Source organism: Cynocephalus volans, chromosome 10, assembly GCF_027409185.1.
Source record: "Cynocephalus volans isolate mCynVol1 chromosome 10, mCynVol1.pri, whole genome shotgun sequence".
In the NCBI taxonomy this organism is placed as follows: domain Eukaryota; kingdom Metazoa; phylum Chordata; class Mammalia; order Dermoptera; family Cynocephalidae; genus Cynocephalus; species Cynocephalus volans.
The window spans coordinates 38400655-38420606 of record NC_084469.1 but is presented as its reverse complement, the minus strand read 5'-3'; the positions used below and the strand labels follow the sequence as shown (position 1 = coordinate 38420606).

General features: G+C 45.0%; 1 protein-coding gene across 3 annotated transcripts in view; it reads right to left on the bottom strand.

The window, feature by feature from the left end:
* The window catches only part of SHISA6 (shisa family member 6), a 279290-nt gene that overhangs the window by 67094 nt on the left and 192244 nt on the right, over nt 1–19952 (bottom strand). The window contains exon 4 of one of the 3 annotated variants that reach the window (XM_063113148.1): nt 3110–3115. The exons of the other annotated variants lie outside the window; for them this stretch is intronic. Within the exon in view, the coding sequence (XP_062969218.1) occupies nt 3110–3115 (6 nt within the window). The remainder of the gene's footprint in view (nt 1–3109; nt 3116–19952) is intronic. 3 annotated transcript variants of the gene reach the window in all.

The window sequence follows — 19952 nt, the reverse complement described above, 5'->3', positions numbered from 1 at the left end:
TTTTATCCTGGTGAGACCCATTTCAAACTTCTGACCTTCGGAACTATAAGATAATTAATTTGTGTTTTAAGCCTCTAAGTTTGTGGTAACTTGTTATAGCACCAACAGGAAACTAATACAACACCTTTCCACGGACAGCCGGGAGAAACCCAGCCCTGTAAAGAAGGGAAGCAGACAACAAGGTTCAGATTAGGACTGTAGTCCCCCTACCTGCAGGACCCCAGTGGATGTGTGAAACCCTGGATAGTATCAATCCCTACATATGCTACGTTTTATGTACATACTTACTATAAAATTTAATTTATAAATTAGGCACCCTAAGAGATCAACAGCAATAATTAATGATACAATAGAACAATTATAACAGCACACTGTAACACAAGTTATGTGCATGTGCTCTCTCTCTCTCAGAATATCTTCCTGTACTATACTCTCCCTTCTTCTTGTGATGATGTGAGATGATAAACTGCCTACTTGTGGGATAAAGTGAAGTGAATGATGTAGGCTTTGTGATGTAGCATTTAAAACATAAATTGTTTATTTCTGGAATTTTCCATTTAATGTTTCTGGACCACAGTTAACTGTGGTAACTAAAACCACAGATAAGGGGGGACGACCGTATGTATGTGGGTGGGAGTGGTGACTTCTGAGCACCTGAACATTCTGGTTCAGTGACAGTAGCAATAGGTAGTTCAATGTGGCTTCCTTTTTCCCATCTTAATTCTATGTACTGGAGACCCAGGAAGAAGCTCAGGCATGGAGGCTGGAAGAGATGGGAACTGTCCTTCACAAATATATATTCAGGTCCTTTCCATCAGCCATCCTCCACCAGGATCCCGAGTATGAAAGGATGAATGGGCAGGTATGATGATTAAACTTTTGAGCACAAAGGTAGGTCCTCAAACTGTGGGGCTGCGCAGGACCTTCAGGCAGCCTTTTCAAAGATGACTTGCCAAGGACAAAGAGTTAGTACAAGGTGGAAGTGGCATCAGAACCTCAGACTGCTGACTTCCAGGCCTGTGCCCTTTGCTCTGGCCTGAGCCCCTGGCCTGGGTTTTCCCACCACTCACTTGCAGGCCACGTTTTGTGGTAAAGGACATGTGAGCTAGTCTGCAGTGCCCACACAGTTATCTGTGATCACAGGGCTGTCCAGTTCCCTTTCCTCTGTAGTGACAGACCCTTGGAGGCCTCAGGGTAGGTGTGCCCTGTCTGAGCAAGGCATTTCAGGGACAGTGGGTCTGTGGCTGAGAGCATTGGGTTCCCGCCTCTCCTAAACAGCCTTTATAGCCAGAGCTGCCTCAACTCAGGAGTAGCACATTGGGGGACCTTGAGGTTGGGGCTGCTTTCCTCCTTCAGTAATATTTTCCCTTTCCTCAGGCTCCCTTACCCCTCATAGCCTGTGTCCTTGGATTCTTTCCCTGACCAGCCCCCATGGATCAGGCCTCTCTTTTGGTGGACTCTAAGCACCTTCAGGCTCAATGTCAACATTCCCAACTTGATAACAGACATGTTCTCGTATCCTCTGGATGTTTGCATTCATTCATTCACAGTTCAGTGGGCACTTTGAGCAGCTGCTGTGAGCAGACACCTTCCAGGAGCTGTGTGCACTGACAATTTGGGCCCCAGGACCCAGCTCCTCATCCCGGCCTATAGACTGTGGACACAGTCTGCTGCAGGGAGCTTCCAGCACTAAAGGGGAAGAATGAGGTGCTGCTGCAATCCTCCACCTACAGCCCCAGGACTACATTTCAAGAGAACCTTCTTTGGCTTGAGTTTTTACGCACTAGGTTTGGGAAGGTGGTGGAGGGAATGTTTCTGCTATTAGCGGAGTTGAGTTGAGAGAAACAAAGTCAACATGACCACTTACAAGCTCTCTATTCTCAAAGGGCATTTCTCCTCAAGCCAGGGAGAAAGGCATGGAGGCTGCATTTGCAAGGGCTCCTGGCACAGATGCAGTTGTGCAAATGACATGCCCTCTTGCAGCCATGGCTAGGTGACCCATGCAAAGCCCAGCCTCAGAGCAGTGCCACTACACCGGCCCTCTGCAAAGCATAGGACTTCTGCAGGAGAGGGAGAGCACGCTGGCTCTGGAGGTGACTGGGAAGTGGGCCCTGAATGAGGAGCAGCCAGGGTGGGAGTGTACAGGAAGAGCGAGGTCAGGCAGAGGTGGGCCAGGGTGTGGGTGGAGGGAGTGGCATGGCTCCAGCCTTCTAGAGAAGCTTTCAGGTCTCCTGCAGGCAGGCAGCTAGGACGTCTCTCCAAGGGAAGCTGAGAAAATAGCCTTCTGCGTCTAAGTGACTTGTTTCTGAGTTCACTGCAACATGTCAGCTTGCTGGCTCTTCCAAATGCCTCCTCCCTCCCTTTGGCTGAGACCATGTCCGTTCTTCCCACCACATCCATGCCAAAGCTGCTCTTTCTGGAGGAGAAGGCTGAGTAGTGTGTTTAAGAAGCTTCCCTGCTCCCATCTCTACATAGTATCCAGCCACCAGCTAGACACTGACTTGGGGACATGAGGAAACACTCCTAGAACAATTAACAGTGTGGCTATAAGTCATGCTCTTAGTAAAAGGTTTTAAAATATATATTAAGTGCTTATGATGTGCAGGGCGCAGTAGATAGTAAAAAATGCTTTATGTGGCCTGATTTCTGTCCTCTAGGACTTGATAATCTAATATAGGACATAGGCTATATATAAGCAGACTGTAGCAGTGCAAGGCTGAATATGAGAGGCATAATGAATATTAAAATAATTTAAAAGAGAGACACAATTGGCGTAGCCAAGACTTCCTGGAGTGGTGGCCTTTGTAGTTCTGAGTGCCTTGTAGGTTCAGTGAGCTGGAGATGAGAAGGTAAAGGAAGGAAGCAGAGAGAGCATGGGGGGAGCAGGAAAGGACACAGTGTACTGGGAAGACGGAGGGGACTGTTGGGACAGGTCGTGTGGGGTGTAGAGCTAGAACGGTGGGTAGAGGCCATGTGGTTGAAGACTTGAGTTGCTGGTCCGAGGAGCTGAATCTTTTGGTAAGTACTGGAGCGCAACTGAGAACGTATGGGAAGACAGAAACACACTCAAGGTGGCGGCTTTTTCATTCTTTTAACAAACAGCATAGACCTGGTGCTTATAAAAGGAGATTCTTCTGCTTGGTTGTTTTCTTTGCCTGGGAGCATGATGGTGCCTTCCTCCACTGTGGGACTCAGGACTCTGGACTCTCTAGGTGCCTTCTCGAGGAGCACACCACATTCATTTCAGGGAACTGAGTGTGAGACAGGGGCCTGTGTGGAAAGCAAAGCTATTTCTAGGCAGACGTGGCCAGCTTTACCTCGTGCTACAACTTTGCTAAGGTGACAAGACTTGAGGATCTCTCAGGCAAGATGAAAGACAGAGCTTCCTGCCCCTGGCCCTCAGAATCTATAAGAAACATGTTCTTCTGTGGGAGTTGGGACTACAACCCAGGTGGGAATTGGGGCTGAGCCAATTTTACAATGTTAACAATTATAGTAAATCCAAATGGGTGTAGCGGGGGATCTACTGATCATATGGCTTACAGAATATTGGTTAATTTAGCTAAAACTCTTTGTATAATCTTAAATTCAGCACCCCTTTTCCAAATACCTATAAGTGCTTGACATATATTTATAAAGTGTATAGGCAAAAGATTTTTCACATTGATTCATACTTGGGATACATGAGGATGACAGCCTAAATGTCCATCAATAGGATGGCTGAATAGGTAATGGCACATTTATACTCTGAAGTACTATGTAGCTGATAAATCAAGAACGTGATCGATCTAAATGAGCTGATCAGGAACATTCTCCAAGACATATTGAAAAATAAACAAGTTCCAGACCCATATGAATAGAACAATCTCTTTTATATAAAAAGATATGTGCAAATACACACATATAGATATGTTATAAAGCATAGCGAAATGTTGGGAAAGATTTTGTTCAAAGTGTATACATAAACTGGAGAGTGGGACTGGAGAAGAGGCTATTATTTCCTCTTCTTTAATCATTATAAATGGTGTGATTTGAGGCAACTTTTATTTTGTTTTCATTCTTCCATATTCTTTAAAAAATTAAAAGCCTTTTAAAAGACTCATAAGGCATTTTTACTATTTAAAGGAGTGGTGATTCACTTAGTAAAGCGAAGAATAATAACAGCTATTATTTCTGGAGTGCTTGCTCCGTGCCACGGCTTGTTGTCCAGAGCTTCACAAACCTCGTCTCATTGATGCAATCTCCGTTAAAGCAGACACTATTATAAACTCCACCTCATGGATGAGGGGACAGGCTGACAGAGGTTAAAGAGCTGATGGAAGATCCACGTCAGCACACGGTCAGTCTGTATTTCATGTGCCTCCTGGTGGTTCCATGCTACTCTTGCCTGGTAAACTACTCCTGGACAATTCCTAGAAAAAGTGAATAATTCTGTCTTCTACATCTAGTTTTTCATAAAGCAGACTTATAAGCCATGGGTGTATGACACTATGATTCATGTTGAAGATCAGCTTCACAAGGACAAAATCTAAATCTGTACTCTTCTTATTTTTCACCCTACCTCAAATGCATCACACACTGATTAATAACAAAATTAAAAATAAAAAAAAAACCTATGTTCTCTTCCACTGGTGTTTCATCAAAAGCCAAAATCTTGGCTGCACAAATTATAATGAGATTTTACAAATGGGAAAAGTGAGCTCAAGGAGGATAAATGACCTGAAGTCAAAGGCCTGTTAATCCTTCTGTTCTTCCTCCTTCCTCCCTTCCTGCCTTCCATTCATTCACCCTTTCATCCATCCATTCTTCTATCCATGCATCCATCCCTCCATCTTCCCATCTATCCACCAATTTAACAAACATTTACTGAATGCCTGCAAGGGAATGTGTTAGACACTATGAGGAATGCTAAATGGTATCAGGCAATTCTCAGGGAACTTACACACTAGCCTTTTGTCACTGTGATGTGGTTCCTGGGCTGGATCCGTCAAAAAGTCATTGTTACAAAGTGGGGGAAGCCAATGCCTATCACATTCCTTGGGGGGACTGAGCCCAGGAGCCTCTTCACTGAACTTCTGAGACGTGGGCCTGAAATGTCCAGTGAGGGGTCAGCCCGTGTACCTAGTTGGAGAGGAGGGTGTGCGTGGGAATCTTGAGCCAACGAGAGAGCATCTCAGGAGTGGGGATTGTGTCTGCTTTTGCCCTTATTACGGAGAGACCCAGGCTTTACTAAGTCTCCAAAGAAAGCTTGCTTAGTTCATCTGGAAAGTCACTGTCTTTCAGTCCTGGTGTGACTGCGCTTTTGTGAGAGACCTGAGTGAAGAGGATGTGGGACTGCTGGTGGGGGGGGATGGTGGTAGGATGGTGGGATGGTGGTAGGTTGGTGGGATGGTGGTAAGGTGGTGGGATGGTGGTAGGGTGGTGGGATGGTGGTAGGGTGGTGGGATGGTGGTAGGGTGGTTAGATGGTGAGGGGCAGCAGCAGAGACTCTCTCCACTGAGATTTTGCAGGGATACCACCACCCCCACCAACGAGTTCCACAGGTCTGTGCCTGAGGGTCAAGTAAGTAGAACAGGACTGTAACTGGTGTCATGAGAAGGGGTCGCATTGCCCGCCTTTTCTCCCCTCTGAAGCTGCAACACCCTGGGATGCAGATGCTATTTTGAGTTATGCCACAGGCTCCAGGAAAGGCAGCTGTAATAATGAGGAAAATGTGCAGGATCTGGCATCAAAGGCCTGAGTCCAATCCCCACTGCCACCACTTCATGACTGCATGTCACAGTATGCATGCAAATGAACCTTTCTAAGCCTCTGCTTTCCTATGTGTAAAATGGGTGATCATGGGGATTAAATGAGAAAATCAGGTGGCAGCACCTGGCACGGGAGCTTTGTATTTTTTTTTTGGTGTGCATTATTTTTCTATTAAGTGAGGCCTTCTCCCAGTCCCCTTCTGCTACTTCAAGATCGCCCTTAGCCCAGAAGCTGCAGGACATGTCCCTATTCAAAACAAGGCAAATCAGAGAACTCCCAGTGCAACTAGTAGGCATATTCTTCCTAAAAGAATTTTCACATGCTCTTCTTCTCAGATCCTGTGCTCCAGACCTCTCCTTCTGGAGCAGTGGCTGTCAAGCAGGAGTGATTTTATCCTTTGGGAACATTGGTGGTATCTGGAGACATTTATGATTGTTGTAACTAGGGGAGATGATGCTACTGGCCTTTAGCGGATGTGGGCCAGGAATGCTACTAACCTTCCAGCAATGCATAGGACAGCCCCCCGACAACAAAGAATTATTTCTCACAAATGTCAGTATTATGCACAGGGCAGCCCCTAGAGCAAAGAATGATTCTCCCCAAAATGTCGATAGTTGAGAAACTACCCTTGAGTCAAGAGTATGGGATACATTAAAGCCTAACTGAGTATTGATGCTGATGTCACATTTTCTGAGACCTGAGTTGGGATGGAGCATTATTAATAGTGATTATGATGATCACTACAATGATATTAACAAAACAATGATTTGCCCCCACGCTTTTTCTTCTCCATCTCAAAAAACGGCACCACCAATCAGCCAGTATCCAAAGCCAGAAGCCTGAACCTTGTTCTTTTCACTCCTCCTCTAAGATTGTATTCAAGGGTTAGCTCTGTCACTCCTGAGTACATCCTGGATCCACCTGCTGCACAAGGCACTGCTGTCTCTCTCGATTACACCACTGCAACAGCCTCCCAGCTGATGGTTCTGTTCTCCTTCCTGCCTCCCCGAAGTTCAGCCTCCATAGAGCTGCAAGCTGATCTTTTAAAAGCATTAATTTAATCACATCATGCCCCTGCTTCAAACCCTCCCTCTGCCTTGGAATAAAATCCTTGCTGTTCCTTGGAGTTCAGTTCCTAGAAAAGCCATGTTGCCCCTCCACCCCCACTTGAGACCTCGGCTTCCTGCTCCATCTGTGCGGAGAGCTCTTTCTCTACCTCCTCACAGGCCAGCTCCCCTTCGAGCTTCCCCTCCGAAAGCCAAACCTCATCTCTCTAAACAGGCCCACCTTTTTATTCTCTGCACATCTCTGTTTATTTCTGCTGCTGCATTTACACAATGGGTAATCAACTAAACTAATTATTTGTTTGCTTATCATCTCTCTCCCTCTACTAAACCAGGCATGACCCGTGCCTCCCATGCTCAGCATTTCGTCCCCAGCACTTAGCACAATGCTTAGTTCTAGCAAGTGTTCAAGTGTGTGTCAAATGACAGAGCTGACTCTTAAAATTACGTAGGGCATTGTAGTTGACAAAACAATGTCAGCATGTTTATTATCTTTGTAAGGAGAGAAGTAAGCAGAAGGTCTCACTGAGGATTGCCTAACCATCGACTCAACATTGGTCATTGCCACAGAGTCGATCCTGCTAATAGTGTCACTTGTCAGCAGCACCGCATCCTGGGCTCAGTCTGGGGGAGGGTTCAGAGGTTGCCTGATCCATTGTGCAGCTGTTGCTGCACGAACTTGGTAGAAAAGTGGGTTAAGATGAGAATCTGTGATCTTGGAACAGACAAGCCTGTGGGGACAAACACCCACTGGCAGTGTATTTAGAACATCGTGGCTGGATAAGCCATTCAGCTTCCACGGAGTGATTTACAGATGTACACTGATTCACACTGACTTTGCCCTCTACACCTGCCTTCCCCTGCCAAAAAAGGGCAAAGGGAACAGGGAGAGAGAAGGGAGGAGCAAGCTTTAATCTCTAGGCTCTGTCGCTTTGCCCCACTTCTCTAACATGCTTTCTTTCATTCTCATCCAGCTGATCTTTATTCCCCTTTTGTACGGCTTTGCCTAAGATTTGCTGCATCTCTCTAAGGCTCACTAATATCCAATTGCCCACCAATATCTACACAATATAAACTGTGCCCACATCTGCACCTCGATGTAGAGTTAATATTAACTACATTTTCTCATTTTCTGTGTTCTTGATGCTCTGGTATCTGGGGTTTTGCTGACTGGGGAAGGACTGCTCCTTCCTAGAGTTAACTAGTTTCTGGAGATAGTGAATGACTTGCTTGGGAGCACACCTTTCATATGCAAACCAACAATCCAGAGCCCACACACCTCTACCTCTTCTGCGGGGCTCTCACATTCCACTATCTACCTGCCTTAATCAACCCAGGGCCAGGTATCATACAACTAGGGACAGTCCCTATGCCCAGAGCCTGCTGAAATCATTCAAACCAGCCAACCCTAAGCCTGCTCACCCTGCCCTGCCTTGTCTTTCCTGCAGAAACCACAAAAAAGACCTACATTCCCCGTTCTTCTGCCTCCTGACCAACCCCGGTGTTTCCCTGTGGCCCTGCGTGGTGTGGCGTGCCTCCTACTTCTAGGGCTCTGTGACTATAAAAAACTTCTTCTTTTGTGACAGTCATTTCTGTGTCTGTGTGTCTTCTCATACCTAACTAAAACAAATACCAAAACATTTTAAAACAAGAGTATTTGCTGTTTAACTCTAATCAAAAGATGATTTTTATATTTATTATACATATTTTTATTTTTAAAAGACTTAGTTATTTTTAACAGATCCAATGCACATTCTTTAGATATTCAAGGGTACTTCAAGAAGTCCATGGAAATATTCACATTATCTTTTAATTCTATTTTTCCACAAACTTTTTGAAGTACCTGTGTACTAATAGTTACTGCTGAAGACAGAAACCATTATATAATCATCCATGAATTAGTCAATAAAATTCTATGCTTAGAAAAAAAATCGATGTTGCAAGAGGGCTTGTTATTCCATCACAATCCGCTAATGATGGCAGTTCTGTCAGTCTTTAGCTGATGAGGAGACATTCAGGGACTTAGTTCTCTGCAGGCTTAGCCAGGCCCTGGGGCCAGTGGCAGGACCCATATCGAGGGATGTGGGCTTTGCCTGGTAAAAGACTCAACACTGGAGGGTCACTCTGGCCCTTGTCCCCCCACCCACCCCACACACCATGTCTGGTGGATTATCCAGGAGTTCTGGACACACTCAGAAGGGAGAAGTATACAGACTCAGCACTCTCTCCCTTTTCCTGCTCCCAAATTCCTCTGCTAGACTCAGGCCTGTCATTTTTCCACAGCTGCTTCTGGGAGACCATGCTGGTGCCCGGCTGAGCCAGCTGCCAGGAGTGGACAAGTCCTCGCTTCCTCTGTCCAGACACGCCCTGACATAGTGGTGCCTGCCCTTCTCTTCCCGCCCGGCCTCGTGAGCTGGGTGCTGCTGTCCTTGTCAACACCTCCCACAGACATGCTCCTCGTTACTTGTTCTCCTTCATGATTGATCAAGCAGATGGCTTCCTCCTTTCCTCACAGGTCCTATTTTCTGGCCTTGACCATGTTTGTTGCCAGTGTGCTTGGCGGACGTTCGCCTGTGACCCCTGCAGCCAGGGCCGGCCGCAGTCCCTCCTGAGGGCGCTGGCTCTGGGGTTCATGAGCCCCCGCTCCATCAGTGGCTGGTATGAATCAGCTGGGGCTCTCTTGCAGCCATTTCAGGGACTTGCCCAGACAACAGAGAAGAAATTTTAGCGATAAGACGCAATTGCTTTGAAGACGTGATGTCTTCTGTGGCTGAACACAGGAAAGGACGGAGGGAGGGAAGACGCTGGCCTCTGGGTTTCACATGCAGACTGTCTACTCCTCCCATTCCCTTCCACTTGCATCACCAGCTTGCTGACTGGGGCCCGTCCCCCAGGCTAGGGAATGTGGGTCTTAAGAGAACCTCCCTCTCCTGCCTGCAGTTATTGAACGTACATGAAAGATAACATGTGGGGCGAGTCCAGGCACAAGGAGATCTTCATTATTGCATCTGTTAAACACTCAATAAGGGCATCCACTATGTGCTGGGCATGGTGCTGCATACAGGGGTGAAGGTGGAGATAAATAAGAGCTATACCCTGCCCAATGGAGGCTACTGTCTAGTAAGCCAACAGATACAAGCAAATAACTCATTATTACTCAGGGCAGACTATGAGCAATACTGTAATGGGGGTGCATTATTCATATTCAGGAGGCAGTCCAGAGGAACACAGGATTAACTCAGTGTAGGAGAGTTGAAGGCTTCATTTGAAATTAGTCTTGTATTCACCATGTCTTTCACACCAGAACTCCCTTAATTTTCACAACTACACAGTGATGGGGACAGGGCAGGATTATGCCCACTTGTCAAGTGGGATATCAGGGCTTAGAGAGGTTAAGAGACCTGTCAAAGGCCACACAGAGGGCATGTGGCAGATCCACAGGGAGCCTGTCTAAATCTAGGAGCAGTGTTGTGCTATCTTGCTTCTCAAGAGAGAAGGGTGGGCCAGGAAACAGCATTGCATTTGGGCTGCAAGTGGATGCCCAGTTGATACAAGGACACAAAGTTGGTCTGTGCACTAAACAAGGGGGCCTGGTCCACCTGGAGAGTTTGCAGAGGGGCCCTTCATCCTGGCCATCATGACTGTCTGCATCCACAGTTCAGGATCTTCCAGGAGAGCAAATCCTTTCCTCCGCACGCCTCATCCATCCTCATTAGTACATGGTCTGCTACGCTAAACAGGGCAGCCGCAGAAATAACTGCTCCTCTGCCAAAGGCTCAAAGCTCACCCTTGGGATATTTAGTTTTCTCTATTCCCTGACCACAAACCCAGAGGAGGGGAGAGTGAAGAACAGGGAGAGAGGAGGAATACTCTCTTGTAATATGCTATTATTACAGTATTACTGCCCACCAACTGGCTGTGCTGAGCTGATTCCATCATTTCATCAACCAAACATCAGGCAGACGTTTTCACCATCTTACAGATGAGAAAACTGAAGCCTGAGAAAGTTGTATTATTACTCTAGAGATAGTTGCTGATTTGACATAAGAAAGATAAGACTTGTATTTACAACAATTCTTAACACATGGTAGGTGATTGATAAATGCTAATTTATTTGGCTAATGAGGTTGTTTTTCTCAGGCATTCATGTGTCTCTCTTTATGGAAGTCAATAGGAAATTGGCATTTCCCTGTGCAGAAACTAGCCCCGTGAAGTTCTTGGAAAGCTTCTACTGTGGAAGGGAGGTTTGAACCTGTGTTGTAACTGTCGTCTGGGTGGGTGGAGGTGTCATTCAGAAGAGGCTCTCAGGATGGCTGAGGACTGATGGAAGAGGATCAACAGCAAGGGGAGGAGAGTGTAGGGGAGAGAGCTGAATGGAGGTCTGCGCTGGGGACGAGGGAGGGGACCTCAGCTGCAGCTCTGGGAGGGAAGGCTGCATGCATTGGAAAGACTGCATGTAGGCAGAGAAGAAAGGGCCCTATGGAGCTTTTCTGGCATCACAAATATTCAGCTGGTCACCATGAATATTCAATTAGTCAGAGATTTACAGATAGGCTCTTGAGGGAGCTGGAACTGACAAGGGGGTTAACTTCTTTTAAGAATCTCCCAATATCAAGGGAACATACGCCACAGCAGAGAGCTAGAAGGGATCATGGGTGGAGGCAAAGAGCTAGAAGCTTCTATGGAGGGAAGTGAGTGAGTGACAACTGGCAGGAACTGAGGGCCTTGCTAAAAAGACTTGAAAAGCATCCCCCAGGAGAAAGGCCAGGGCATTGTGGAACTATGTGTCTTATGATTTCTATTGGTCCGCCACTCTCTACAATCTCTAGGGGATATTTTCCTGCTTGGCAGTTTCTTGTAAAATCACGGAAATACAGCCCTAAAGAAAATGTTCAAGACAGCCACCAACTCTGGCAGCTCTTCACTGTGTGTGGAGAGATGTGGCATGGCTGTGGTGAGGGCCAGGGGTTCGGCCCTTTCCACCTCCAGCAGTCCAGCCACAAGGTCATTCGCTTTGCTAACTAGCTTCAGAGAACAATTTCACTGGAGGACATGGCTCTGCAGCTACAAAATAAAATGTGTGAAAAGCAACAGTCTCATCCAAGCTCATCATTTTATGCATGTGGATGCTGGGAGCCAGGAAAGGAACAGTCTTGCCTCAGTTGGTGGTAGACCCCAGGCTAGTACTTAGCTTGGCTTACTTCTGGCCGTCTAATTTCTGCTTATTTCTGTCTGTGAAGGAGGCATTCATGGAAACAGGCACAGCCAGCTCATTGGGTGCCTTTGGGTGCATTAGGAAAAGGGAACTCCTCTGGATTGTCACAGCCCCAGTGAGCAAAAAGCCTCTTTCTACCTGGTGCCTCGGTGCAGAGCACCGCCTGTATGACCATATGAGAGTGCTTAAAAACAAAGTTCGTAGAAAAATGGAATTAAAGGATAATACAAATCTTCCCATGAACTTTATGAAGTACCCTTGTGTGTGATGAGGAATTAGAAATGGATCTGGTGGAGTTCATAGTGCCACTGGTGTACGCTGTCTTCTATCTCCTATTCATCCTCTTAAAACTGTGCCTCCTGCATGCACAATGACACCTTCATGACTAGTCTGGTAAAGAATGCCACTGGAAATATAAAGAGATGGATTTAAATTTACAAAGGGCTTTTCCAACCAGGACAATTTAAATTGCTAGGATGAGGGTGAGAGACCGGAAGAGGCTAAGGTGGTCACAGGTGCTCAGGGGTGAGGGTGAGGGGCTTCCAAGACAAAACGCACATCTATGCCTTTTAATCTCTATGTCAGACCTCAATCCTTCATGGTCTCCAGAAGACAATGGATGAGTTTTAATACAAATGTGATTTGAAAAATATCTTAAAATGATGTTTATTGTTTTGAGTGCGAAGAGACTCCTAAGAGTTTTATGATGCCTAGAAGGATCTATAAGCGGCACAGCCATCACAGACGCCAGCAGCACCCAGCGCAGCGCCCTGCTGTGAAGGTGTGCCCTTCTAACATGCAATGCAAGAAGCCTGCTGTGATTCTTGTGAGGGTTGGGGGTGTCAGAGAGAGAGAATGCTCAGTGGGTTAAAAATGGCCATTCCTGAGCTTTCCTTGGTGCAAGCTCTGCTGGGTATGTGTTCTGTTCTCATGAGGGGTGCCATTCGGGTGTGAAGCTCACCTTTGTGCACCTGCATCCACCTTTACAAATCCAGTAGATATTTATTAAAGGAACGAAGAGATTTGTCATCCTAAGAAGGTTGAAACTCCTCCTTTCTCAGAAATTTGCTTCAATCACTATTTTTTTAAGCTCACACTTTTTTGCGTGTGAGAGTACTGGAAAAGTTTTGCATACAAGAGTACTTTAAAAAGTTCATGGAAAAGTAGAATTGAAAGATCATATGAATCTTTCCGTGAGCTTTTTGAAGTGCCCTCTTACACTGGCTCATTTGATTTTATGAGGTAGGTAAAGTTATCTCATATAAAATCTTCACAGACTCTCTCTCTCTCTCTCTTTAAATAAGTAGTGTAGGCTGTCATTCTTGCATTTATTTATTAAATATTTTTAAAACACACTTATTTTGAGTCAGGAACCGTCCCAGGTACTAGTGACAGCCTGGAAGAGTTCCTTGCTCTAGAAGTGCTCTCGTTTTAGTTGGAAAAATAACAAATGAGTAAACAGAGACTATAAAAACAGCTAATTTGGATAAGCTACATAATGGATATGAAGGCCCTGTGAGAATGTGGCACTTAAGCCAGGGTGTAAAGGAGCCACATGCCCAGAGCCCAGAGAAGAGCAAGTCACAGAATGTCCACAGGCCTGAGGTCTGGGAGAGCTCATCCTGGGAACTCACGGAAGGAAGGGTAGTTGACTGCAGCAAAGAAAATGCAGAGCAGAGTGGAAGGACAGCTGAGATGCAGCCGTGGGCCAGACTGCCGAGCGTTCTGAGGGCCAAGTGCAAGGGGAAATCCATGGAGGCTAGAAGTACAGAGTTATCTGACCCAATTAATACCTGAAAAGGATCACTTTGGCTGCTCTATGGAGAATGGGCTGTAGGGGGCGGGGGCAGAGAGGATGTGGGGATGAGTAGGCAGCTCTTGAAGTAGCCCAGGCGAGAGATAGAGGTGACTCATGTCAAGGTGGTGGCAGTGAAGATGGAGAGAGATGGACTGTTTGATGCTACAGTGTGGAGGTAGAACCATGAAGACTTGCAGATTTAATGTGGGGAGTTATAGAAAGAGTGATATACAATAATTTTTAGGTTTTGACTTTAAAAATTGAATGGATGACAGCCACTCTGGAAAATAATTTGGCTTATTGGTTTATATAAATTATTGGAACTTTTAAAATTAAATAAAAACATACCATATGACCCAGGAATCCTATTTCTAGGTATCTACCCAAGAGAAATAAAAACTTACATCCAAATAAAACCTTGTACCCCAAATGTCCTTCAGTGGGTAAATCGATAAATGTATCACAGTACATCCTAACCCTTAATCCCTGGCAACCACGGATCTGTTCTCAGTCCCTACAGCTTGACCTTTTCCAGAATGTCATATTAATGGAATCATAAGTATGCAACCTTTTTTCAGACTGGCTTCTTTCACTCAGCACAACACCTTTGAGATTCATACATTATCACTCCTCGATAATCCATTCCTTTTTATTGTCGAGTAGTTTTCCAGCAACATTCCCACCCAAATCTAATTTTAATGGATGTCAATTTAAAGATAAAATTTTAAAATGTTTTAAATAGAGAAAAAGCAAGGGGAAGAGGTGGAAAAAATTGAATGGATCGTTGTACTACTTTCTGAGATGGGTAAGATGGAGAAAAAACAGATTGGTGGAATGGGGGAAGATAAAGAAACTATATTTAAATCCCATACATTCTAGTTTGACAGGCTTGAGTTCAGTTTAACGGCAGGGTGGGTTAGGCTATAGTAAGGAAGCCCTGTCCCTCTGAGAATCTGTGGGAGGCAAGGAGGTTGAACTATGTGAGAGAAGAAATCAGGCAGGGTAAGGGGTGGGGAGACCTCAGAGTCCGGCTTTCCTGCAGCTGCTGCTGCAGCCACCTGGATCCCTGGTGTTCTCTCCAGATGCAGGGATAGGGCACATACCGTGTGTCAGCCTGCACCTGCCATATCCAGACCCCTTCAATGCATATGCTTCTGCTCTTGCTCTGCTGTGTTCTTATCCTGTAATAATATCCTGTAATATCCTGCTCTCTGTATAAAGATGGGTCTTGTGAGTCCTTTTAGCGATGGAACACTAAGGTGGCTAGTGTGTGATTAATGCAGGCCTTACTCCTTTGGTTCTGACATGTGACATGCCCAACCTGTTTCTCCCTTCCATCCAACCCACACCTAATTGCTAAGGAGCTCCCAAACCCCACCCCTCCAAGAGGTTTCAACCACTGTCTTTTGTCTTTCCACCTCACTGATCTTCACAGAATTTGGCCCGAGGGGGCTTTAGCACTTTATTAAGTTTATTCTCCAATTTTTAGGCTCCATAGTTTAATGGGAAGTCACTATTAGCTGTATAAAATTTAAGAAGTTACTTAACTGCTCTGAGTCTCAGTTTCCATATCAATAAAATGGGGATGTTAAACCTTACTGCAAGGGACTGTTGTGCAATCTGAACAAAGTAATATAGGAAAAGTGCCTGACATTCAAGAACAGACAATAAATCTATGTTCTTTTCTTCCCTTCCTGTGTTTTCTCTTTCCAAGACTGTAAACTCCTTAAGAGAGAGAATCAGATTTTTATATCTGTACAGTGTCCCCTAAAGCAATAAACCCCATGGGACACAAAATAGACACTCAAGTCACAGAGTTCAAGACCTTCCTCAGAAAGCTAAAGGCACAATCTGTGTTGGGTAAACCTCACTGGAAGTATACGCATACGGGCTTGGCTTGAGACAGTGTAACTCTTAGCAACCTTCCTTTCCTTATTTTTTTAATAGGACAATTGAGCCTCCCTCTTCTCTTTCGAAGAGCACTTACGAAAACTAAGTAAAATAACGTCGAAGTTCCCGGTGCTTAGGAGCTACTCCGTAAATGGTAGTTCTAGCCTTGGCTTCTCCTTTTTCCCTTCCACTTCCAGGGAGATTATAAACCAGGCAGTTATTGTATTTCCATTGTATGCCCTAACACACCAAGTCCTGGGCAAGTCATAATGGACTGTCACATCAGAGAGTCCAAGGCATCATTATAGAGTCGAAAGCACAGTTAGCAGCGAGGAGCTCCACAATGGAGCTGCCCATGCCCACTGTCCCTCCGGCCCTGCCTACCACTGTTTTCAGGTTTGATAAACCTTCTACTGTCTTATCAGTGCTTCATTGTCATAACATGCCCCTTCGCACACTTATTTCCATCCGTAGCAGAACAAGCCGGCCACCAAATGTTTGGGTTTAGAATGGATGAAAACGGAAAAAAAAAAAAAAAACCAAAAATTAATAGAGGAGATGGTGACAAAGTTTGTGATAAAGCTTTAACGAGGCAGCTCTCCTGTAAATCCATCAAAAAGGGCAGAGTAGGAATCTGTCAAAGCAGCAAGAGTATTCTATATGGGGAAATGTGAAATGCTTGCCTCCTCTCTGAAAAGGTGCAGCTGGAAGGAAAAAAAGCAAACTTGCGGAGGCCGGAGTGGGGTGAGCTGTTAATGAGTCTGGCATTAGGAGATTTGTGTTAACTCAGGAAAGGTGGCTCCATTCCCAGGTTTGATTCAGCCCATTCCTGGAAGCTGCGGGGGGTCTTGCCCAAGGTCAGCAGCAGTTAAGCTAAAATATTCAACTGCTCATTATTCCCACAGATTACACCACTTTCTCCAGAGTATTTTGGGAACTAAACAATAGCCTGCATTGGGTGAATTAGTCCAGCCCTAAATTTCTGAGGATATTGTCCTTAATTCAGAGACCCTACCTCCTCCTTATTTTCTTCTTACCTTCCCTCCTCTGAAAACTGTGAAGGCTGCAGGGTACTCCAGCACCATTTCTTGTGCTTAAATGTGTATTATTTGTTTAATGCGCCTATGCCTTTATTTACATCTGCAAATGGTTTGTCATTACAGAAGCAAAAGTGGTGGCTCTCTGCTTGCTTTGGAAGGAACAAGACGGCCCTGGTCTGAATGAAAACAGGTTCAGAAAGGCCCATGGGTGTCTGGATGGGAGCAAGGCCACAGAGTTGAAGATTTTTAGCTAGGCGAAAGTTGAGGAATGAGATTGTGCCACTTGTTTGGGTGGCCAGTCAGAAAGAAGTAGAGGATTCCAAAAGCCACATTCACATCTGCAGGAGACGAGCAGGCACATTTTAGCCCTCTCTTCTCGACAAGGAATCTGTAGATCAGAAATTAAAGGACTTGCACAGATCACAAAGGCAAACACAAGATGAAAAATTTCCTGGGCTCCACACTGTGGAAGCTGGACCAGGAAAAGCTGGATCAGGCAGCTGGTCAGAGATGTCCACATATAAGGAAAACAGTGTCTTCCTAGGCTGGTCACAGCAGGGAACCAGATGGACTCCCATACCTCTGCCCACAAGTAGATTTCACCTTTACTTCTTTGTGGCAATTTCTTTTCACTTAATAATTGTCTAAGAGTGTTCTGCTGACGGCAGCCTTTCTAGAGAGGAGTGTTGGGGAATCGGATTAGGAATGTTATATTCTAAAGGTCAGAGCCACAGTAATTAGCACAAACCTGCTTGACTAGGGGCAGCAAGGACAGAGAGCTGCCATGTCTCCGTAATTCCTCAGACTGCAAGGCTTTGTCTTTGAAGATGGTCCCACCATACAGAAAGGTCCCTTGTGTGTGTGTGTGTGTGTGTGTGTGTGTGTGTGTGTGTGTTTATTCTGTGCATTTTGATCACATGTGACCACCACTGCAGTCAAGAGACAAACAGTTCCATCTGAGCACGCTGCTCCGACCCAAGCTCTTCCCTCTGCCGGCAATGTCCTCCCTCATACACTCTTCCTCAGTCTGGACAACTCCTGTGCATTTTTCAAGATTCAACCCACACGTCATCCCCTTTGAAAAGCATGCTCCAATCTCTTGTCTACTTGCTGAGGTCTTCCTCTGGGTCCCTAGGGCTTCCAGTGCTTTCCTCATGATAGCCTTCCTTGTCTCTTGACTGTCATCACCTGTCCTAACCTGTGAGCTTCACAGCTCGTGGTCAAGGACAGTGCCTCTTATACCCCTGCATCACCAGTACTTAGAACAGTGCCTGACACAGAGTAGGGATCAGTAATTGTTTGCTGAATGTGATTAGATTTTATAAAGAATAAATGTCTCATGGCCTAGGGCAAACCACATACAAGAAAAGCTACTGTACAATTAGAATTTAATATACTTGACTAATACCAGAATAAATGTGCTAAAACACATTAATATGTAATTAATCTGGGTTATCTTGCAAGGATGCATGTGTGTATAGTGATGGTTTGCATTCAATTGTGCCTCTTCTTTCAGGAGTACTATGTGCTCTGCTGCAATGGACAGAATGTTTGTGTCCCTCCCCACCCCACCACCAAAATTCGTATGTTGAAATCCTAACCTCCAAGGAGATGGAGATGGTATTAGGAGGTAGGACCTTTAGAGTGTAATTAGGTAATGATAATGTAGCCCTCATGAATGGGATTAAGAGCCCTTATAAAAGGGACCCCAGAGAGTACCCTTGTCTCTTCCTACCATATGAGTATATAGGAGAAGTCAGCAGTTTACAACCAGGAAAAGGGCCCCACCAGAACACCATGTTGGCACTCTGATCTCAGACTTCCAGCCTCCAGAAAAGTGAGAAATAAATTTCTGTTGTTTGTAAGCCTCTAGTCTATGATACAATATCCCGAACGAACTAAGACATATGCCGACCCTCTCTTAAAGATTTCCACTGAATTTTGCTTTAGTGTCTCATCCAGCCTTATCAAAGGCCATTTTTAAAAAGTCATATTAAAACCACCTCTCTGCACCTACAGTTTCTATAAAACTGTCACTCACTGCCTTCTATGTAACTTATCTGCATTGTACAGTAAGGTTATTTTAGAATTTGACACAGAAAATCATGGTTTCTTCCATAGAACTGGTAAACTTCTGTCTTTCTAATAACTAGATGTGTATAACTCGATCATCTTTTCCTTTTTGACGTGCTTGCCAGGAAGCCCAGAGTCCCATCTGAATATCATTTATTGGGTCTCAATCATTCTATTAACTGCTTTTTGACCTGGTTTTTCTCAGGAGGATTACACACCATTGTTAAATAAGTAAATCTCGGTTCCTTCTTTCCTCGCATGGGGTTGCCTGTTTGAGAAGCGGTCCATCCAGATCTATGCCTGCAGCTAGAAGCTTCCACTTTTATGACATTAGATTTAGGGCTCAGATTTTTGTTGTTATTATTTTTGTGTTGTTTTGGTCTAGAGCATCTGGATCTACATAGCCCAGCCCTCCAGACCCTAAGTGAGCGTAGGTCTACTACCTGTAGTAGACCTCACTTTGGACTCCTCTGGAGGACCATTGAGCTTAGTAGAGGCATGGATTTAGGCAAATTACATACACTTTGTGTTTCTTTATCTGAAAAATAGACATCAAAATAGCATATACTTTATAGGTTCTATAGTCGCGAGAATGGAAAGAAATTAGCCATGGAAGTCCTCGCACCCAGTGAATGCTAGCTTATAATTATTGTTAGTAGCAGTAACAGTGGTAGTAGCAGTACTAGCAGTAGTAGTACTAGGAATATCAAAAGTAATAGTAGAAGTAGTACTATTATTTCTAATATTCCTTGTGCTTAGCAGTGTCCAGTACATAGCTTAAGGCTCAATAAATATTTGCAGAATAAATGCTGCAAGGATGAATGTCTACAAATATGCTATCCTTCTCTCTTGTGAGGGGCAACATGCTGCCCATTTCTGAGATGGGAATATGGAGTCACACATAATAAACATGGAGCTGGAGCAAGAATCCAGGTGTGAAAATTCCTAGCCATATGCTTTATGCTGATACGTGCAGCCTTTGTCTGAGGGCTCAAGCAGCTTCAAGAGAAAAGAAAATCTTCAGATCCCCGGGTTGGCCTTCAAGACTCTTGAACAAGGCTTCTAAGGCCAGGTTAAGCACATGTGTCAAAACTGTCAAATATAACCTGCACTCAAATACC